The 15635-nt window shown below is 52.4% G+C and overlaps 1 protein-coding gene across 2 annotated transcripts in view; it reads right to left on the reverse strand.

Moving 5' to 3' along the window:
- Nucleotides 1-15588, reverse strand: part of PLCG1 (phospholipase C gamma 1) — a 38989-nt gene extending 23401 nt beyond the window's left edge. For both annotated transcript variants that reach the window (XM_032142387.2, XM_032142386.2), the window contains exons 1-2: nucleotides 15460-15588; nucleotides 14903-15240 (exon numbers count right to left, since the gene is read on the reverse strand). In XM_032142387.2, coding sequence (XP_031998278.1) covers nucleotides 14903-15119 — 217 coding nt within the window. In that variant the 5' untranslated portion in view covers nucleotides 15120-15240; nucleotides 15460-15588. The remainder of the gene's footprint in view (nucleotides 1-14902; nucleotides 15241-15459) is intronic.
- Nucleotides 15589-15635: the final 47 nt, after the last annotated feature.

Here is a 15635-nt window from a genome sequence, read left to right on the forward strand (position 1 = left end):
GTCAGTGAGGTAACAATGGGAACAGAAAAAGAAGAAGCAGGCATAGTTGGGGGGAATGTGACCCCTGGGGGCAAGTACAGTCTGGAAACACTGGGAGGTCCTTACATAAAGATTCCTATAGCCAATGGGAGCCATGGGAAGCTAACAGAGCTTTGGGAAAAACAGAACAGTAAAAGCAGCAGGATGCTGAGCACCCACGCCCTGCTGGGCCCTAAGCCAAGACCACGAGGAGATTCAGGAGAGTGGTCCCAGGGGTCAGGTGTGTAGATCTCCAAAATGACCTCTCACCAATCACCCTCTCCACATGTAGCCTGTGGGAAACAGATGAGCCCCTCCCAGTTCCCCAGCCTCGTACCAAAGAAAATACACAGCCAGGACCTAGGAGAGCATTAATGGAGCTAAGCCTTCTCTACCAGAGGATGCTGAAAGATGGACAAAGAAAAGTTCCAGCAGAAGTGAGTATCATCTGGGCCACTTCTGGCCCCCTACCTCAGTCACCCCATCCCCAGGTTCCCATACAACTCCCTGTGGGGTAGGGCAAGCACTGCACTGCAGATCCCCCTTCACAGGGAGCCAGAGGCACAGGGGCTCTGCACCCATCAGGACCATACGGCTTTGGCAAGGTTTTTGCAGCTCCGAAGGAAAAGGATGGAGGTAGCCAAAGAAGAGACAAAGATAAGACCTGGACATAGGTGGGAAGGAAGCCTGAAGCAGTAGTAGCCAGGCCACAGGATGGTCAGCGATTTCCAAGCTGGCTGTGTATGCCCAAAGCCTGTGGAAAGGGTGAGAGTTCTTCTCTCCCTCTCATTCCTCTCTCTTCCTGAGACTATAATATTCTTCCTGCTGCCTCTCAGTAGAAACATACTCACAAATCTGAGGTTTCCCTGAGCACATCTGGCTGCCACCAAAGGAAGGCCAAAGTGGAGGGGTGGGTAGCTATCCATTTCCATTTTACAAACAAGGATCTGGGTTCAGGGATTTCCAGGGTCACAGGGTTATATGGCAAAGGGAAGGCGATGGTGGGGCTTACTGTCCTTCCCATTACTGTGCAGCAGCTGCCTTCAAACCAGACCCGCGGGCAGCAAGTTGGACAAGCTTGGTCTAGATTCTAGACAAATCTCTTTGAAACAGTGAGGAAACAGAGGGTCCAAAGGGTCTTGTCATGGTCATATGGTGAGTCATGGCAGAACTGGGACACTCTGCAGTGTCCCCACAGCAGCTGCTATCCCTGACACTGGGTATACAGAGAAACACAGAGCAGCCATAGCCAGCCTTTGTACCATCCAGGCAGGCAGCCCTCTTCCCTAGGACTCTAAATTAATCTTACCTATTTCAGACGTAAGAACAGAATCCAAAGGAAGGAAGGGAAAGGAGGTCCCACCCAGAGAAATTAAAGCTGGAAGAGCACTCAGCAGTGATCTATTTGGCTTATGCAGTCATTCCATCATCTGATCAAACATTTATCGGGCATCTGTCTACTCCATGTCAGGCCCTGGGATGGGTCCTAGGGAAACAGAGATCAATAAGGCATTTGAGTTCCTGCCTTTGAGAAAACCCCTGCCTGATGGAGGAAACAGATGGGGAAGCAGATAACTATGAGGTCATGCAAAGAGTAGAACAACAGGGAGGTGTCTGTGGAGCTGAGTGTGTGTAGAGCAATGTCTTGGAGTGCTCTGTAAAAGCCAGGTCTGGAGGGCTGACAAGCACATACTGGGCAGAGGGGTTCATGGAAACCAAGACAGAGGTGCAGGAGTCCACTATGTTCCACAAACAGGGCATTCAGAGTATCATAGATGAGAAGGGAGGGAAGATGGCCTATACCAAGCCTTGACTGTCACAGTAGGGAAAGGTGACTTTCCCCAACTTTTCTGCACAAGCCCAGAAGATTCTCCAGGCAGCCATGGGTCAGCCTCTGTGTCAGGAGTCTAGTGTGCTTCAAACTCTGCCTCCCTTGCAGACTGATGCTGCCTAAGTTGTTTCTAGATGGCCTGTGTATGCCAGGCTCCTGGCTGCAGGAGAGAGACTGGGGACCCACCAGGGCCATGTCTCAGGGATGCCCAGGACCTCAAAAGTCCCTCAGAAAATGCTCCCCCACATAGTATACTCAGGCTACTTGGAGAACCAGAGCACTGGGTATAAGTCACTTTTAAAATTTTTCTTTATATTTTATAGAGATGGGGTCTTGCTATGTTGCCCAAGCTTGTCTCAAACTCCTGGCCTCAAGTGATCCTCTCACCTCGGCCTCCCAAAGTGCTGGGATTACAGGTGTGAGCCACCATGCCTGGCCCATAAGTCACTCTGTTGTCCAGGCTGGAGTGCAGTGGCACCACCAGGGCTCACTGTAGCCTCTACCTCCCCAGGTGCAGGTGATCCTTCCACCTTGGCCTCTCAGGTAGCTGGGACTACAGGCAAACCACGACACCAGGCTAATTATATTTTTTGCGGAGATGGTGTTTTGCCATGTTGCCCAGGCTGTTCTTGAACTCCTGGGCTCAAATGACTCGCCGGTCTTGGCCTCCCAAAGAGCTGGGATTACAGGCATGAATCACCGTGCCTGACCCATAAATCACTTATCTATGGTCCTCCTTCCTGATCCCTCAGAGCAATCAACACCGTTGATCACGCCCTCTCTCCTTGAAGCTCTGCCCTTCATTTCTCCTGCACAACCCTGCCTGGTTTTCATGCTTCTTTGTGTGCTACAGGCCCACCTGCATTTAGCAATGGCCTTGATCAAGGCTCAGGTCAAGGTCCTCTCTTCCGGTGCTCTGCCTTCTTCCTCATCAGTGTCAGCCATGCCCACACCCTTAATTACCTCCCATGTACAGATAATTCACGAACAGGTCTCTAGCCTAATCCTCTCCTCTTAAGCTTCAGATCCTTCAATTCAGCTGCCTACTTGCTATCCCCACTCTTCATCTCAAAACATCTCAAAGACAACTCCTCAAAACCAAACACTGTGCTCCCTCTCTCACTAGAACCCAGGCCTCTTGCCATGCCCCCTGGGTCAGCTAAGAGCATCACCATTCAAACAGGTACCCAAACTCCAAACTTCAGAATGATCCTTCGCATCTCCTTTTCTCTCACCAGCCCCCAATCCAGCCCTCTGACAAGTCCTACTGGCTTTATCATTCAAAATTAACCATACGTTCTGAGCACCTACATGAGAGACATTAAACTAGATACTTGGAATACAAGTACCTCAAGGAGCTTGAATGTGGAAGGAAAAATTAGATATGAGTATTATGCTAGATAGCTTACGTTAGAGTCTACAGACAAATACTATGAGAAGCTGAGAAGTAGAGGATGAAATAGTTACTACCTCTGCTGGGTAGGAAGAGACGATGAGCAACAGCAGCATCTGGCATCCTAACACTCATTTCTTGCATATTTACTTTGCACAGACATTGTATAAAGCTCTTGATAAGATTGCCTTACAAGGATAAAAACCGCCTTATATTTTATCCTTGCAAATAACACTATGAAGTAAATATTAGGGTCCCCAATTCCCGAGTGAGGAAACTGAGCACAAAGAGGTTAATTAACTTACCTAAGGTGGCAGTTGGTGAGTGGCAAAGACAACAATACTTCAAAGCCAAGACTTCCTGTACCCTAGATGTGTGCTCTGTAACGCCTCAGAATCCTTGGTGAAAGTGGCCAAGCAGGGCCAGCACAGACAGAAGGGGAGGATGGAGAGGACTCCAGGTTGCGTGGTGCACTCCTGCTTCACAGTATTTATTACAGTGGTAGCCATACATGTATTTTAAGGCTGTCTGATTGTTTTCTCCACTAGAGGGTAAACTCCTTGAGAGACTGCACCATGTCTGTCATCTTCAATGCTCCATGCCTACCAGGAACTTAATAAGGTTTTGGGGACCTTATTCAAGAAAAATACAATGAAAGCATCACTGCTATAAAACCTGTTCCTGCTCACTAGATAAATGAGGCCCTCCTGACCACAGCCCAGCATATCTCCAAGTCTCTCTCTGCTGCCCTGTCTCTGCAGAGCCCTCTCACAAGGGAGAGGAAATGGAATGGGTAGGGAGGAGAAATAAAAATCTGCGGTCTCCCTCCTACAAGGAAACAACAGGGGCCTAGGACTCATAGTGGTGGGGGAAGCGTCAGAGCAATAGGGGCTGAGGCAGGGAGACAAGTGGGAGAGGGAGAATAGAGGCCTTGCCCTCTGCCACTCCCTGAACCCCATGACATCTCACCACCCCAACCTTGGCTCCTGCCTCTTTGGTTTCTGTGTTACTGCCACCTCTTGGACGGTAAATGTGGGTTTAGTCCTTAAGCCTCCAACAGAGTAAATCTGTGGGGTTGGAGACATTCTAAATAATGGCCAGAAGTCATCAGGTCAGAGGCCTGCTTGCTGAGACATCCTGCTTCAGCAGAACCCACTAGGCTCTCCTGTTTTAGAGCTACTTGACCCAGCCGCCACAGCATCTGGCTGCACTCCCTTTGGGCCATGCCAGCCCAAGCCAAGCCACTCTCCTGTCCCCATTTTGCTTCCTGGGAAACAGGGCCCCAGTGAGTGATCTAGTCTCTGACCTCACTCCAAGGTGCCAGGGATCTCATTCACTCACTGCCTGCCCAGAAAGCCCAGCTTAAATTTTTTTTTTTTTTTAAGAGATGTAGTCTTGCTCTGTCGCCCAGGCTGGAGTGCAGTAGCATGATCTTGGCTCACTGCAACCTCTGCCTCCCGGGTTCAAGCAATTATCCTGCCTCAGCTTCCCGAGTAGCTGGGTTACAGGCGCCCGACACCACGCCTGGCTAATTTTTGTATTTTTAGTAGAGATGGGATTTCACCATCTTAGCCAGGCCGGTCTTGGAACTCCTGACCTCGTGATCCACCTGCCTCGGCCTCCCAAAGTGCTGGGATTACAGGCGTGAGCCACCGCGCCTGGCCCAGCTTAAATTCTTTGAACTCACCTCCCCTACTGAGAGAGATGGCTACCTTGGATTTCTTTCTCCGAAGTTGAAGTTGAATACCCTATCGTTTTACCTGCTTAGGAGAGCTGCTTGCCCAACCTTTACTAGCACACATGATTGTATGGAGCTTCATGCTTCCAGTGTAGACCAGTTCTCAGGCCAGAACCAGGCCATCCTCTTGGGATCAGTCTGGCAACAGACATTCTGTTCTCACTGGAGGGAATGCTCTGTGTTTCACTGCTGGCCTCAAAAGGCCCTCAGCAAAATCCTTAACAAAGTGACATATGTTACCTTTTCTAACCTCCTTGGTGGATATGCTAAGAACTCCTAAGAAAAGGCCACCGTCCCAGTTAGGATGGACAAGCTAACACAGGCACATTATACTCAATTACTGTTGAAGGTGGAGGAAGTGACTAGGGCAGGAAGAGGGGAGCTGCCTCCAAACAGCTGGTGGACTATCAGGCAGAATAGGGTGACCATAAAGTGGGTCTTCAGCGCCTCAGAGAAGGACCCAACGCTGCCCAACCTCCCAACTGAGGGAATGGAGTTGTATTCCTTAGCTCACCTCTTGCCCCCAAGTAAGCTGAGAAACCTGTGGGACCTATGGCCAACTGGAGCTCTCCTTCACTCCTTCCTACGGTTAGTCACCCTGTGAACTCAGGCCCACACTCTCTGGGCCTTAGGCTGAAGTCAAGGTGGGGTTGGAATTCTCCCACCACACATCCACACCTACACAGCCAGAACCCAGTGTGGTCAATACCCGACTCCTACCACGGGCAAGGCCAAGCCAAGGACACTATGACCCAAGCCCATACCCTCAACAATATATCCCTCAGAACATTTTAACTCAACCGTATCCCCAGGTGTCCAAGAAAACAGGAAGCCAACCCCAAAGTGGACTCCCCACCTGTGCTGAGGAAGAACTAAACACACACAAACAAGTAGCCAAACTCGCCATGGCCCAACTCCTCACCAGTTTGGCCAGCTGTTCACTGTCAGGGCCCAGAACATCAGTGAGACCACCCACTCTCCTCCGTACCCAAGCCTTGCTGTCTTGCGCCCAGGCCCCTCACAGCCTTTGTACAGATGCTTTACCCAACACCTGTGTGCCAGCTGGCAGGTGGAGGGACCCCAGGGGGTAGGATGGGCTGCTACAGGGAGAAAGGCGATTCCATCTTGGCCCTCAGGCTCAGCCTACAGCACTTTAGGCACAGCTGTCTCCTGCCAGCCCTGGGCATTAGTGGTTTTCTGCATGGTCCAGATCACAAGCTTCTCAGGATCAAGGACTGGGTCACCTCCTTTTCTTGCTTCCTAACTCCAGCCTCCTCTGTGCCAGGCCAGGGCTCAGTAAAAACGGATGCCAGTCTTCTGCAGGAGAACGCCCTGCCCCGTTTACTCTGCATCCTGAGTCTTGCTGAAGCCAGGGCCACCGGCCAACACCAGGAAGGGCCAGGGCCGGAAGGAAGCAGCAGAGCCTATACACAAAGCCTACATGTGGACTATAAAAAGGAGCTCCTCCCTGCCTCCCCCAGGATGGGCCCGGTTCCTAGGAGGTAAAGAGTGGGGAGAAAGCTAGGACTTAAGCCTGGGCACACAGCCACTGCAGCCTCTCAAAAGCTAGCCAAGAACCACCTCAAAAGGAACTAGTCTTGCAAGGAGGGGTGTGCGAATATTAAGGGCTTAGCCAGGAATGCAAGTAGAGACTCTCCACGTCCCATCTCTTGGGACCATAGTCTCTCTTAAGGCAACCAACTCCACTGTCTCCATTGCTTCTTCTCCGAAACTACAGAATATTGGGGGACCAACCCCTTCTCACACTTCTTTCTCTACTCTCTAGGGGCTGAAAACACCCCCTAGAAGTCTCTAGGCACCCATATTCCCCACTTTCTCTGGAGACTCCAGCACACCCAGCAAAGCTCTGGGAAGCAACTGTGATGAGTGGCAGAAGTAGCGAGAATCTCAAACTCTGGGCAGCAGCAGGATACTGTGGCCACAACAGAGTAGGCTCAGCGGGCAGCTCAAGTAGGGCCATGGGTCAGTGGGGAAGGGGGGGCAGCTATGGCAGAGGTGACAGTTAGGCAAGGGCCCCACGAATATACTTATTTCAAAGATGTCAGCCAAGACAGTCTCTTGACCCACACAGGCAGCACTCTACTCTACCACAACAGCAAAGCCACACTCACCACATGCATCCTAAGTCATAGAAATTAATTCCTTCTAAACCTCCATACTCCAAATCTCTCTCCAGCCTAGTTTGCCCAGGGTGTTCAGGCTCTGTACTAGAGGCCTCACCCAGAACCACTGAGGCCACTCTCCAGGGACGGTGGTATAGGTCAGCACACATAGCAAACAGGGGAAATTAACCTTCCTTGTTGCCAGCCATTGATATGTGGGCATCATTTGTTATCACAGCACACCCTCACCTACCCTGACAGAGCAGCCTCTTGCTTTATTTCCTTCATAGAACTCACCAAATCCTATAAGTATTTTATCTGTCTGGCTATTTATCTCCTTTCTGGCTGTATCTACCCTAACCTTATGTCCACTACTGGTCTCCACAGTGCTTGGCACAGTTAGCAAATGCCAGAGTCTAAAGCCAGGGAAGCACAAGTCGTGTCTCACTTATTCAATGAGCCACTGAGGCCCAAGAAAGCTAGTTTTTTTTTTTTTTTTTTTTTTTTTTAAGGAGAGTAGCTATGGTGAGATGGAACACAAACCAGGCTAGAGATCTACTGCTACCAAGAACAAGTCAGGGGCTGGAGTAATCACATCCAGCTCAGTGTGCCCAACACACAGTAGCAAGACCCACAATAAATGTATGACAAATTAAAGAGCACACGAATGAATGCATGCTCTTGAGTTGTCATAGAGAATCCTGGAAAAGCCCTTCTCAGGACATTTGGGGCACGGAGCCCCAGATTCCCATGTTCTGTAGAAGCTTAGGCGGAAGTGTCACCACGAACCAGAAAGTCAAGAGGTTGAGGCTCTTCTGTGCCCCGCCCCCAATCAGCGGCTACATTCACCCCCATGTAAGAGTGTGGGAAAGGTCTGGGTGGGCCAAGCATCTCGACATGGGTGTTATGGCAAGGATGAGTGCAGGATGGGTTTTGAAATTGAGGCAATGAGTCCAGCTTGTCCACAGATGGAAGTCTAGGCTGGTCACACACATGTGGCCAGAGGGAAGAAAAACAAAACAAAAAAAATAACCCTCTGTTCCTAATGAACAGTCCATCCTATTGTCATTTTCCCCAGAATGGGAGAATAAACTGAATACTATAGCAGGAATCAGAAATCCTAGGATCTGCCATGAACTTGCTGTGACCTTACCCTTAGGGCCTTGGTTTTCTCCTCTGTAAGAGAGGGATAGTAACTCCTGCCCTCCATGGATTCATGGAGCTGCTGTGAAGTTCAAACAATACAACAGGTGAGAAAATGTTCCACGAACTCCCAATATGATATTCCAATTCCAGAGTTTTTTGATGCCCCAGTCCTCTGTGTACAGACTCAGGGAAGGAACACAGAAAGCAAGTAGGAAACAGACTCCTAGCCCAGGTTGTTGGAGCAGCCACTTGTGGCCGAGCTTAGTGGTGGAAAAGATTGGAGCTCTGTAGTTAACGAAGGTGAGAGTAAAGGAAATGAATACTGGTAAGTGGCCACTAAGTGACAAATGTGCTGGGTAGTTTTCACATAAAATCTCTTACTCTCATATACAATCTCCCTTATTATTAAGATACAGCTCTGTGAGGAGAAATTACTTTTACAGCTAAAGATCAATTTCAGACAGGGAAAAGTAATCTGCCCAAGGTCACAGTAAGAGCTGAGACCTGAACCCAAATCTGACCAGCTCTAGCCACAAATCTCCAGGCACTTCAGCTCAATTACCAGCAAGGTGGGACTATCTGGTCAATGGCGGCCTGAAGCCACTCCTCACCCATGGCTCCACCTTGAGTCTTGCCACCTGTAAACACGCTGCTCTCAGAGATTCCCTCCAAGGAAGCACTGTTCCCATGCTCCTCTAAACAAAGCACTCGGCCGGGCGCGGTGGCTCACGCTTGTAATCCCAGCACTTTGGGAGGCCGAGGCGGGTGGATCACGAGGTCAGGAGATCAAGACCACGGTGAAACCCCGTCTCTACTAAAAATACAAAAAATTAGCCGGGCGTGGTGGCAGGCGCCTGTAGTCCCAGCTACTCAGAGAGGCTGAAGCAGGAGAATGGCGTGAACCCGGGAGGCGGAGCTTGCAGTGAGCCGAGATCGCGCCACTGCACTCCAGCCTGGGTGAGAGAGCGAGACTCCGTCTCAAAAAAAAACCAAAAAACAAAAAACAAAAAACAAAGCACTCTACAAGGGGCACCAGAACATTCCCATCCTCCTGTCCCACACCCATCTCTCCTAGGACTCTCCTCAAAGTCTGCAGTGACTTCTCTAGTTCTAACAAAGCAAGTGGAAAGGGGGAAAAATCAGTCTCCTAATATCACGCCTTTGCAATCTCAGGCCTCACTCCCTTCCTCCAACTTATCGTCTGTGGTCTCCTTGAAGCCACATCCCACAGGAAAAGGCACAGAGTGAGAAGAGATGCTGTGAGTTAACGAAGACTGACACAGAACAGTGACAGCAGAGGCAGGCCCTACCACATGGAGGCTGTGGCATTAGAGCACTTCCTCGAAGACAAGGTCTCTCCAGATAGCGTCCTGGACTAGGCACTTAGGAATAGGACAATATCATACCTTCACTCTACAGAAGGGGTTACCACCCAGAGCAGCTGCTTCCAGCCAACTGCCCTGTCTCCCTGCAAAACCAGCAGTGGGAAAGAGCCCTGACTTTACAGGGACTGCTGAGAGCTGCAAGAGAGGATGGGCGGGCCTCCTTGCCTCTGAATCAAAGGGCTTGGTGGCCAGGCACCAGCCCCTTAGGACAACAGGTGCATTCGAACTCCTCCCCACCAGGTCCTCCTGGGAACTTAATCCTCATCTCTGTCCTGTCAGGGCTCCTACGTAGTAAGCACTTACACTGTGCCACACTCCGTGCTAAGCACTTTGTACAGGTTCTCATCAAATCCTCACAAAAACCTTATAAAATAAATGCCATTTGATACTATCCTTTTTACAGATAAGCAGCCCAGAGAGGTAGTTATATGCTTTAAGGTCACAGAGCAAGTAAGTTGCACAACGGGATTTTAATTCAAGCAGAGTCTACGGCCCAAATGCTTAACTACTAAGCTCTGTCTCACCCCTCAAGACCCAGCCCTTCTCCCATCTACCACCATGGCATCCCCGCCCTGCCTCAGCAAGAAGGTCTTGTCTGGGCCCTCATCAGCTCTTTCCTGCAAACTGTGCAAACTGTAGGAGCTCACTGGCCTCCCTCCCCAACACCTGCCTGACAAACCACTGCCACTGTGGTCTCCCAGGCAGAGGCAAGTCAGTCCCACAACAGCCTCCACTGACTCCCATCACCTCCAGGACTGAGTGTAATCTGCTGGACACAGCACGCCAAGGCTATAGCTGTCTCCAACCAGTCCCAGCCTCCTCTCTACCACACCGTATCTGTTCCCTACCCCTGCACAGAGTGATTCCCAGTTCCTCAGCCTCGGCACAGGCAGGTGCCTCAGTAATTCAAGGCCTACCTCAAAGGTCACCTCTCCTTTAATGCCTTCCTGGCAGAGCTCCTCACAGTTCTTGGCAGAAGCCTTTATATTATGGTTTGTAACACACAGGGTTATAATCATATGCCTCTACATCTGTCTTTTCCAAGAGTTCATCAATAGCACAAACCATGTCTCAATAAACTTTTGAATCCTTGGTGCCTGGCACTGGGCAAATGGGGAGGTGTAATAATACTTATTGCAAATATTAATAAATGTGCCTCATTCTAAGAAGATACCCAGAGCAAAGCTGGTAGCCAAGATCTCTAAACTCCAACTGAATCCTGTGCATCTGTGTACACATACACAGAAGAGTCTGGAGAGAAGCTGGAGGTGTTGTGGGTCCCAGAACTGGGTGTGCTCAGCTCCTCCAGTTATCTGTGAAGCAGGCCCTTTTCCTAGGTTCACAGGAAACAGAGGATCCCAGCTGGACGGTGGGGGGGCGCCTGGAAACCCACACATCGGGGCAAGCCTGGGGTGCTGAGGAAACACTAAAAGGCCTGACTTCCCTTGGAAAAAACTACATTCAGACAGGAAACACACAGGCAGGGATGGCTAGCTCTGGAGATCCGGACATGTGCTCTTGCCCCTCTCCCACTGGGAGTAATAGCCAGTACAAAGAAAACCCTTGATGACACCGGCCTGGGCCTTGCCCTCTCCCGTGCTGTGGGCCTAGCCCTTGGAGCAGGCCTCCTGGTGTGGTCTGCCCCCCAGCCACAGGGGTCAAGCCCCAGCCAGCTGGTTCCACTACTACCTCCCTTCTGAGCCCGCCTGCCTCATCAAGGCAGTTAGCTGTTTTCTTCCGCCACCCTCACCCACTTCATCAAAGGTACTGCTCACAATTGTCATTGCCTGTTTTTGTTTCCCTAAAAGCAAGCACCCATACTCATTCACCTCAGAGGGCCTGGCATCTAGAAAAGTATCTAGTGAAGAATCAGCCAAAGACAGAAGCCTAGGGCCCCAGAAGTCCCCACGGACATGCTCAGTCAGTATTCACAGAGTACCTCCACAGTGTCTACACCAGTGTTTACTGGGCCCACAAAGACCCTCAAATGGACAACCTCATTAAACACGAGTCTGAACCATCTCAACTCAGAAGACACCAGAAGAAAAAGTGTGGAGCCAGAGCCTAGAGAGGCTGAGGCTGTCTTGGGATACAAAAGCCAAAGTGGTCTTTGCCCTGTAATGCATGGTCTGAGCACAAAGGTGTCTCACAGAGGAGCCACGTGGACCACAGGGAACATGGGCTTGGGGTTGCTAGTTAGCCACTGACTAGTGAGGTGGCCCCAGCTGAGGCCTTGGCACACACTGACACTTACAACACCTTGGGCACAAACGATTCTCCATTTCCATTTCCTCATCTGTAAAATGGGACGAAAGGTCTCGATGGCACTCAGCTGGAACTCTACATAACTGCATTTTATTCATTTATGTCAGTATCTGCAACATAAAAGGCCAAACACCAACCTGGTTCCTGTCATACCACCAGGACAACCAAACTTGGCAACACCTAAGCACTTCCCCACCCCGCTTTTGAGCCAAATGACCACCCTAGAAATCAGCAGGTGTCAGCTCTATTTCACAAGTGCTGACAAGAGAGGGCACAGAGTCAGGGCAGAAGTAGGTCTTACATATGAGTGCTCCTTAAACCACACTGTCTCTCCCTCAGGTCTACCAACACCCTGAAGGTAGCACAGTGTCTCTCTCTTAGGCCAGGCTTCAGGCACTGCTGGTACCCTGGTAGGGTCAGCAGGAAAGGCTAGATACCTGAGGTGCTTGGGCAAGAGTCCAGGTGGCAGAAAACCCGGCTGGCAGTCCAACCTCCTCAGAGGCCGCAGGGATCAGAACCCACCAACGAGAGCCCACGAATGGGGAGAAGCAGGGCAGGGCTTCAGTGGAAGCCTCCATTAGTAAAGCCTGAACACACGAGCATCGACCAGACTTTTCATCCAGGCTCCTTTCAATTTGAGCCCCCAAAATCCAAGAGCCAGGGTCCGCCTACATCCTCTGCCTACTCTCCAGGCCTGTTAAATCCCAGCTAACTGATGAGATCACTGAATGTGTACACCTCTGGCTGACCCACCTGCTCACCCCTGGGTAGGGGGTTATCAGGTCTTCTGTATGCCTGCCTCCATCCCCCAAAGACCTGAGGAATGATAAATCATCCCCTCTCTGCACCCCTCTTTTCTCTTCAGGCCCCAACTTACAAACAAGAAAGGGGGTCAAATGTGCACAACTGCAAACACTTTCTCTACAGAAACACAGTTCTACATGGTGGGTGGGCAAAACAAACACTGTTCTACGTGGGTTGGGGCAAAACAAAACCGTTTCCTGCCTTTTTCTGAGTAGCAATCTAAGTGAAATGTGAGTTTGGTCACCGTCCTCCTCCCTTCCTGCACCTTCATCCTCACCTACAGCCACACCTCACCCCCTCACCATTCCCAGTTCAGGGTCTTGAAGGGCAGCCACGGTCTATTGTTAATGTTATTGCTAATAACAGCTCACATTTATTAAACATTTATGTGTCACATAATGCTAGATGTTTTACATGAATTGTCTCATTTGATCCTGCAGCAACCATATATACTGGATATATTATTATCCCCATTTTACACATGAGGAAATCAAGGCTCAGAGAAGGTAAGTAACTGGCCGGGAAACATACAACGAATATATGGGCTTCAAATCCAGACTTGCCATCAACCACTGTGCTACATTTATTGCCTGCTAATATGCGTGGTTTAAAATGCAGTCTGTTACCCAGGAGATCTCTGAGAACTTCCAGCCAGTGCCACCAACTCAACACAGCATAGGCAGCAACGAAGAGGACCGTGCCTGGAGCCTGATGCCTGAGTGATGTTCCCAGGGTTATCTCAGCTCTTTGCAGTGTCGATCCTTCCTTTACTTTGGAATCCACAGGCTCTCAAGTCACTAAAATGTTCTCCCAATGGCTGACAGGGTCAGTGGAGGCACTGAGGAAGGCAGCTGCCATTTCTAAGTTGAGCAGCTGCGTTAGATCTGTGTCAGATCTGGAGTTTGTAGCCGAGGATGGTTGGCTGCCTCACCACAAGACCTTCCTTCCTCCCAATCTCCTCAACTATCTACACACATGCACACCATACCCAAGAAGATGTGTGGGACCTCCCCTTGGGGTGTCACTTCCTGATCCCCCTCCTTCACACAGATCTGGTTCTGAGCCTGGGTCTCTCTAACCCCAGTCTCCGGGGGTCCCTGCAAGAAGCAACCCAGTCTAGAGCTGCAGACACACCATCTCTTCACACTGAGAGGCGGAGGAATAGAGGACAGAGCAGAGTGCCCATCCAACCACAGCACAGGCACGCGCTAAGTGGAACAACTCTCAAAGATCTGGGGTTTTTCAAAATCCCCCAACTCCCTCCTCCCACTAGAGACCAGCGCAAAAGCAGCCAAGCTCAGGCCTGGAAAGGCGAAAAGGCAGGAAACCAAGAGAAGCCGCTCCCGCTCCCGCTCCCTGAAGCCACCCGACAGAGGACAAAGGGCTAGACTCACAAACCAGCTGCACTCCTGAGAAGAGTACCTGACTCCAAGGCGCTGGGGCAGGCCTTTATGGGGCCCATCTCCTGGGAACGTGCTTCCCAGGGCAAGGGGAGTCCCTGCCCTGGCACTGAGTGTCTGTCCACCCACATAGGCCTCCAAAACCCAGCTTTGGGACAAAAGTAGCAGGAAAAAAAAAAAAATCCAGCACTGGCTTCTCTCAGGCTTTTCCAAACCAAACAAGACCACCTTCCTCCCTCTCCCCCAGAGGGAGATGAGTAGGCCTGGCTCTGCTCCAAGACCAGCCCTACCCAACATCTGCCTAAGTTCTACTTAGGGAACCCAAAGGTTCCTTTGCAAATAAGAGCCCAGCCTGGGGGCCCGGAGAGTTTCACAGACTGCTCTTTCTGGAGAAAGAGTGGGCGGGGACCGTCTGGTCAGGCCCCAGGTTCCCGTGCAGGGTGGGGGCCACTGCCTTAGCTTCCCTCGCCGATGCCGCCACCACTCCCAGGGTCTGGGGGGCCCGATGCCTGCACCGCAGGTCTCCAGCCTGCGAGGATTTTTAGGCCTCAGGGCAAAGCGCCTGAAACACTCCCCCCAGCTGGGGGAGGGGGGTGTCCTGTCAGGTGACCGAGGACCCGGATGCCCCCCGCCCCCAGTGACCACCCGAGACGAAACGGGGGCGGGGCCCGGAGGGGGTTGGGAAGGGCCCGAAAGTTTGCCCAAGTCGCTGGGGCGGCCGGCCGGGGCGCAAGCAGTCGGGCCGGACTCCCACGACCCCCGCGCGCGGCGGGCCCAGGCAGGAAGGGGGCGCACTTACTGGCCCCCTCGATCTTGTCGGCGCCCCGGCTCCACGTGATCTGGCGCGTCTCCAGCTTGACCTGGAAGGTCTTCCGCTCGGGTCGCTGCGACTTCTTGGAGTAGAACAAAGTCATGACGGTGCCCACCTCGAGGCTGCGGCAGAGGTGCAGCACCTCGGCGTCCGAGGGCGCGCCGGGCCCGCAGCCGTTGGCGCAAGGGGACGCGGCGCCCGCCATGGCTCCGACGCTGGGGGCGGCGGCGGCACAGGCCGGGATGGCCCGGGAGCAGGCGCAACGGCGGCGGCTGAGGTTGGGGCTGAGGCTGAGGCGGCCGACGAGCGGGACCCGGCGGCGGCTCCTGCAGGCGGACACGGGGCGGGGCCTGAGCGCGACGGGGCGGGGCTGCCCTGAGGCCCCGCCCCGCTCGCGCGCCTGGAACAAAGGCGCCCGCGCACCCGTGGGGAGGACCCCCGCCCGCCGGCCCGCCGCGCCTGCGCCCCGCGACCCCCAGACAGGCCGCAGGCGGGGACGGAGGCGCGATGGCGGCGGGAGCGCGCGCCGTTCCCGGTCGACCTACCCAGCCCTCAGTCCCGCAGAGCCTTCTCACGCGGCCCTGGACCCAGCCCGGCGGCCACGAGCGGCCCTGTCACGCACGGCAGCCCCGCCCACAGGCCGCAGGCCCCGCGGCCGGCGCGTCAGTCAGGCGTACTCGCACGGGCGGCCGCCAGCCCGCGGTCCCGCACAGACGCAGCC

Source organism: Hylobates moloch, unplaced genomic scaffold (genome assembly GCF_009828535.3).
Source record: "Hylobates moloch isolate HMO894 unplaced genomic scaffold, HMol_V3 SCAFFOLD_21, whole genome shotgun sequence".
Lineage (NCBI taxonomy): Eukaryota > Metazoa > Chordata > Mammalia > Primates > Hylobatidae > Hylobates > Hylobates moloch.